At 38.6% G+C, this 7,500-nt stretch overlaps 1 protein-coding gene across 1 annotated transcript in view; it reads left to right on the top strand.

Moving 5' to 3' along the window:
• LOC138007097 (vesicular glutamate transporter 2-like) overlaps positions 1-7,500 on the top strand; it is a 135,481-nt gene that overhangs the window by 19,220 nt on the left and 108,761 nt on the right. The window contains exons 4-5 of the mRNA XM_068853822.1: positions 976-1,175; positions 2,229-2,316. Coding sequence (XP_068709923.1) covers positions 976-1,175; positions 2,229-2,316 — 288 coding nt within the window. The remainder of the gene's footprint in view (positions 1-975; positions 1,176-2,228; positions 2,317-7,500) is intronic.

Here is a 7,500-nt window from a genome sequence, read left to right as displayed (position 1 = left end):
AAAGCAATCAGGGAGTCTATGTCTTACCACCGTCTTAAGAACGGTGCCTTCTAATTCAAAGATGTTTTTGTGCGGTTTTTGAATATGCGGGAAAAGCAGATTTCAAGAAGTGTTATTGAAATTCAAAAAGAAAACTGGGGGTAACCACGCATTTTTCAAAGATAATTAATCAACAATGTTTGGTAAAAAGCTTTAAAATACAAAGCAATGTATGGCGTTCTTTTCCAAATTGAAGTTTAGTTATCTCTGAAAAATGCATGTTTACCCCCAAATTTCTTTTTGGATACCAAGAGCACTTGCTAAGTTCTGCTTTCTCCACATAGTTTTAAACCGCGCAAAATATCATTGTATTAGTAAGCATTACCCATAGAAAATCTGAGTATCTCGAGATGCGCAGAACGTATGCGCAATGATAATAGTAAGCACCGTCCTTAAAGGAAGACTTAAACATGTCTCAAGAATATTGGACAAAATACAATTCGAGAAAGAGGCTTGCATAATTAAATCAGAAGAACCTGATTTTTATACTTTTAAATTTTTTTGAGACTTCGTTTTTTAGATTGTCATACGTTTTTAGGTTAGCTTCGTCTCAAATTTTTATTGCCATTTGAAATTTTAAGTATTTTAAGATTGTAATTTTTAGAAAGTTAGGATTTTATGGCATGTCCACACCAGCCCTAGGGTTTCCTCAAACCGAGCTGCCTTACCAAAACGAATATGTATGTATGCAAGAGTACAATAACTTGTTCTTGTTGTTACACTTACCTTATGGTTAGAAATAGGTTGCAGATGCTTGGACTTACAGGGACACTTTATGTTGGACATCTAATTGTGTTTGCATCTAATTACATGCATTTTTGGACAAAATGTTGCTTTTTAACGGAATGTAAAGAAAAAAATGTTTAACTGTTGGTCTTCATTCACCCTGATTAGTTCGAAATGTAGGTGTTACTGATCCGCGAATTTTTTTTATAGGTCTTGTACTTGGCTCTTTCTTTTACGGTTATTGGGTGCTGCAGATACCCGGGGCATGGTTAGCACTGAAAATTGGCGGAACTCGCGTGTTTGGTTACGGAGTACTCTTGTCATCCCTGTTAGCAATCCTTACTCCAGTAGCAGCCAAATACCACGTGATGGCCTTAATTGGGGTCCGAATTTTTCAGGGTCTGTTTTTGGTATGTTTTAATGTAACTCAATACTAGGTTTTAACTCGCCCCTGTGCCTCGTCTCAGAATTTGTATTCATCGGAGGATATCTGTTGTTTAATCAATAGAGGACGTTTTCCATGTTTCCATAGCCTCATCTAAACACGTGGGCGAGTTGGAAGAATTCGAGACAGTTATACAAACCCGAGAGGTATTCGAGGGTTTGCATAACTGTCGAGAATTCTCCAAACTCCCCCGAGTGTTTAGATGAGGCTAAGGAAACACGGGAAAAAAGTCCTCTATTGCTTTTATAAAATATTTCTCAAATATAACCCAACAAATTAAGGAAAAGCTGGTTTTTTTACTTCTTGATTGAACCAGATTTTCCTTAACACACGCTCATATTTCCTACCAACCAATCAAAACGCGCGTCTAACAATACATAACCAATCAAAATTCGTGTGATGTCACAGCCGTGTTCCCATACAATCATCTTTTGACTAATGAGAGTGCGCTTACTATCATAATTATTTTAAAACAAAGAGTATGGATCATTACAACAGGCATAGAAACAAAGTTTGTTTGTCGTAAAGGAAAACTGAACTTTGGTGGAAGCGTCTACGTGTTTTATTATCGGCACGAAACCTTGTGAACTCAAAAGACATGGTGATGTACGCAGAGGAAGTTATGGTTAAGGTTTTTGACACTTGATTGTAGAAAAGACTTTTTTCAATTTTTTTTTTCGAGGATTAAGGTGCATGTCGTGCAAAAAGCAGATTATAAAACCACCGCAGAAAGCGCAATCTGATTCTGAGGTTTTACTTGTCATGTTATAATTATTTCAGGTACAATAGACCTGATCGCCTAACTCAATGTTGTACCCTATTCAAATCTCCCGGGACTAAGATTCTTTGTGTATTGTATTTACATGATAATGTAGCATTCATATTTAAATGATATGGAAATACCTGGAACAAAACGTTTTATTCCCAAAGGGTTTAAATTGGTTACAACATTGAGTTAGCCGATTAGGTCTATTGAAGTTTTCCTTCAGAATTTAACGTTATTTTGCTTGGTCTCTAGGGTGTCACATTTCCTTGTAATCATGCCATTTGGAGCAAGTGGGCTCCTCCGTTGGAGAGAAGTAGCTTAATTGCTATATCCATCGCAGGTTATGTAAATGATTCAAATGTTAAAAGGTGACAGATAGGTCCAGAAAAGGTGTTCATATTCTCTGGGGTCCTTTTATGCTTATTTAGCAGCGGACTACCATGTGGGATAGCGGGGTTAGAGCGTCAAACATTCTTAATTTAAGTGTGAAAAGGTGCTGTATTTGTGCTATCACGGGGAACGTTACGACTGTAGGTGGTTTTCAACCAATCCCTTGAGACCAAGGTGACAATGGTGTAATGTACAATTGCTGGTTGGTGAACAAATAAAACTAACTAGAGATGAGGTCAACATGGCGGCGCCGACGTAACATGAAAACATCTGTACGTCAGCAGCATTGTATGAAAATCATAGCATCTATTGATTTAAACAATGGACTGACATATCACTAGACCCTTATTTTAACTGTTTTGAGAGTCCGGGTTGAACAACAATTTTTATCGGTATCAATATGAAATGACAATTGACAAGTTAATTTGCTTGATAATTTACATACATTCAATTCAATACGAGCCGCCTGGAAAAATCACAAGAGATAAAGGAACCAGGCATGATTTCCCCTTAAATGGATGACTAGAATAGGTTGACAATTAGCCAATATCAAAAATAACATAAATTTCTTTTTTTTTTTGTCCCTCCAAAATTTTGCATAAGCATTATTTTTCCCGGGGACTCCTCTTGGGACCATTATATGTTCCAAGAGAAAATAAAAACAATGCTTAAGCAAAATTTTGGAGGGGCAAACAAAAAGTATTATGGTGTTTCTGATATTGGCTAATCCAGTAAACAAGAAATCTCTAAAAGATTAGGAAATATACCGTGAATATGTACACAAACCACCCACAAACACACCAAAAAATGAGCCCAAAACCAAACACATGCTAGGCATCTTGAAAAAGTACAAAATGTCAAACTTGTCTAGATTTAATCACTTTCATCACAACACAGAAACAGGCTGTGGTGGGGGTCGCACAACAGAGCGAGGCTCTAAATTAAGTGCGCCCTTTTACCCTCCCAACCATGATATAGCACAGAAGACAGACCACGGCACCGGGAACTACATGCCCTACTCTTTGCGACAAGTGTGTGGGTTCTTTTACGTCCCACAGGATTATGAACATTGAAGGGCTGTGAGACGGGGCCTACGGTTTATCGTTGTTATCCGAGAAGACTAGAGAGTAACAATTTGCAGATGTAATTACAAAGGCAGCACTTTCTCCTCAGTTATTTAAAGACCCAGAGTGTTGAACTCACGACCTCCCGCTCAACCAACTCAGCCACCAATGCGCGGTCAAATATATAGTTGGCTCAGAAGAGGAGGAAAGAAAACTTTATAAATTTCGATAACGAGAGGCATTTAATACGTTCGTCTATGGAGTTTCAGACTTCAGAGCCTTGAAATCTGCTGTTATATTTTCCTTACGGTGCTCCTGTGACCAAAAAAATCGCGTCCTTTTTACTCGTGGATATATCCACGAGTTTTGGTGAGGTTCTTTATGACTGGCGAAAGTGTGAGCTTTGATTTTTATTAAAAGTTTGTTTCCTTTGAGCGTAAATCAAGGATAAAACTTGGGTCACTTACTGTTTTGAATCCAAAGAAAAATAAAAATTGATTTTTTTGGTCATAGTAGCACTTTAGCTAGTTGTCACGGGCGAGTTCCATTTTCAGTCGTAAATCAATACTGACTTTCTTTTTTGCTTACTATCGCTAGCAATTGTGTAGTCGTCTCGACTTCTCCAAGCGGAAAAAATAGGTCAAGTAACACAAATCTAAGAGGAACGCTTTTCGTAGTCATCTGGAAGCCACACGATAAATGTAGCCAAGCAAATGGATCAAAATCGCTTTAGCGATCACGAAGTGTAATTTTCAAACGTTTTTCGTTTCATTTCAACTAACAGTGAATGCTGTGAATAGTAACGTCTTCTAGTATTTAACTTAATTTCGGTTGACCACGTGCACGACGTAGCCATGGAACCAACGAACCACTTGTAAATCTTAAGTTCTTTTATTCTGTGCTTATGTTGCCTTGAGTTGAGTAAGGGTTACTGTCAACGTTCATCGGTGTCTTTCGAAAAATTGCTCTTGCCTCCTCGTTGTTTTTAAAGAAACCTAAAGTCGCCATGTTCACTCGTATTATTATTTCTATGCACCACTGGGAAGTTAATAAAATGTTATATTTGAAAATTTAGCTTTAGCTTTCACGTTTTTTATTTCAAAAGCAAGCGCAAGTGTGTGCACCCTGTCAGCAGAACCTCTCTTAACTCGACGAGAAAGAAAGGACTCTGCAGAAATCGTGTTAAGTCTTTAATGAGTACGCGGAAGCCGTTGCTTCGAGACATGTACAGTCTCAAAGCCAGGCCAGGTCTCGATCGCACTCCTAGAAGCCATATTAATTTTCGTACTGAAGGCTAGATTTTGACCTTCGCATTGCCTAAACCGGTTTGACCGGAATGACTAGCCAAGAAACTTGGGCTTCGGCGACTTAAAAGACTTGACACGATTTCTGCAGAGCCTCTCTTTCTCGCTCTCTGCTGAATTTTAGAGATGCTCCGCTCGCAGGGTGGGGTGTGTGAGGCTTTTTCAAAATCCTAATTAGTTTTCCCGTGGCGTCCAAGTGCATGGCTTGGATACGAAAAAATTGTACTGGTCAACAATGGATTTTCTCTAGAACCAATTCGAATACGGAAGAAGCCCTCACACACTTTGTTTGCTTATAAGCTCCTGAGTGATATAACGCAATTTGTTTGGATGTCCGTATTAATAACGCAAAGGTTATTACTGACCTCAGCGGAGCACACAAGATCAGTTCGTGTTTGAGCGTTTGCGCTTATTTTCTGAGATAAAAAAGGTAAACGTTAAAGTCATTTTTAAATAATACCGCATTTTATTAGCTTTCTATTGGTATATAGTTTCCTTGGGTTTCTTTAAAAACTTTCCGTTTAACTTTGTACTAAGCGTTATTCCTTAATTAACACCATCAATCAACAAAGCTCAGCCTTCTGCCTTTTACTCTCGTTAATGAGTGATCATGACAAGAGTTGATTGTAATCTGCTTTAATAGAGACAATTCAATTTGTCGCCTTCACGAGACTCTTTTTGAGGATCCAGCACTAGTCTCCAGTCCCTCTTTTAATGCTGCCTCTACATGTTGGAGAGTTAATTTTGACACACTCACGAAACACGAAAAACAAGTACAATTCTGGAGACGACGAGACGAGACAAAAAAGCACAAAGCAAGGAAAATCCTAGTTGTTTTTTTCAAATTTCTTTGCGCAGCAAAAAACACACGACCATCTTGCTGTCTCATAATATCGCTGAAAAAATTTCAGCGCGTTGACTGGCTGAGAGCACGTCAATTAATCCCAAACAGAGTGCAGAAAAGTTAAATTTTTAGCCAATCAAATGCGAGCCCTGGATGGCGCAACTCGTGGCGCAATTTTTCCTTGCGTGATACACTGCGTTGCTCTTGCTTAACAATCTCGCAATTTTTTCATGTATATTAGAGCGGTATTCAATTGAAAGTCGAAAGTAATTAGAGAATTACGTTGGTTTTGCATTACTTCACTCAGTGATTGGTTCAAAGTTCTTGCGCCACTTTCTCAACCAATCAGAAGTGAAACCAAAACCAATCGTGGCTTGCGCATGCACATTTTCCCGCGCTTTGCGTCGGCTACGTGAAATTACTTCGAGTTTTGATTGGTTTACTGGATTGTCTCCGTCCTTTTTGACTGGCCAAAGTAATTACTTTGGTTGTGGTTTTACGCCACTCATTTGAAAACCGCTCTATTAATAAGTAATCACATAATTTCTCTCGTGTAATTTGGAATAAATGAGCGCTTGTAAAATTCTTAAAAATTCTTAAAAATGTTACTCGTGCTCACTTATTCCAAATTGCACTTGAAATCATGCGGTTACTATACTAATTGCGGCAGCGCGATTTCATGAAACTTGCTTGTTTGGTATTAGATGCGCGGCTTCTATGTTGCAATTTTGCGGTTGTTTAGAAAATTAATCTATTGAGAATGATTTAAAAACCAAACGAAATTCTCAAGTTAAAGAAAGCGGCCTTAAGTTAAAAGCTTTCATCCTGCCTCCTTCACCTTACGATGACCTTGTGATTCGAGAATACATTTTTTTTATTTTTGCCTGCATTTCTCACTTCGGTCCGGCCAAGTTCATATGAGCAAGTGTGTCAAATCTGGCGGCAGAATTCATGGCTGTACGGACGTGTGTTTGAGATGTCCGCTTAATTTGCTCAAAAGACGCCTTCCTACGGAATTTGACACTTTAAAAGTGCTTTGCATCAACGTCTAAATATGTAAGTTATCTTCTTTGCTCTTAATGCCGGCAAAGAAAAACAAACGAGGAGATCGAGGATCAACTGAAGAAGATACAAGAGCATGGAAGAAATCCAACATGGCGGCTTCTGACGAAAGCCATGGTATTTTAAATGCAATCGAACAGCTAGGTGACGAAGAAGAACCCAGTCTGCTTGAGATCAAAGAAATTTTAATCGCCATCAAATGCTCAATGTCATCGATTTTCGAGGAAAATAAAGCGCTGAGGAAGGACATCGGAGAACTGAAAAGCAACATCAACTTCAATGACAAAGAACTCAAAGACTTGAAAGATTCGTTATAAAAGAGTAAAGATGAAAATAAGGAACTAAAGAATTCGTTAGCATCGACAAATAGTCAGCTTAAAGCGGCCCAACATAATCTGTTATCACAAGCGGAGGATTATGCTCAAATGTGGGATGACCTTGATAATTTAGAACAATAAACTCATAAAAACTTTTTAGAAATCCAAGGGCTACCTGAAGACGCATACTCTAGCACAGAAATGGCTGTTATCAAAGTGGCAGAAGCGCTAAACATAACCGTGCAACCTGAAGACATTGAAAAAGGAATTATGGTTAAATTTCATAGCCACAAGATGAAGTCAAAGCTTATAAGGAGCGCACGAATTTGAAAGATGTAAAAATTTCTGATGTGTTTCCCACCTATCCAGCTCATGGACAACAGCGACGTATCTTTATAAATGAGAATCTTACAGCTTACAGGCGGCGGCTAGTAGAAGCAGCGAACAAGCGAAGACGAGATGGATTGCTTCTGAGTGCTTGGACACTCCATGGTAAGGTTTATGTTAAGACTTCACCGCGAGGCTCGCCAATCCGAATTTTCG

Source organism: Montipora foliosa, chromosome 6, assembly GCF_036669935.1.
Source record: "Montipora foliosa isolate CH-2021 chromosome 6, ASM3666993v2, whole genome shotgun sequence".
Lineage (NCBI taxonomy): Eukaryota > Metazoa > Cnidaria > Anthozoa > Scleractinia > Acroporidae > Montipora > Montipora foliosa.
The sequence above is the reverse complement of the archived record's forward strand: the minus strand, read 5'-3'. Positions and strand labels throughout refer to the sequence as shown.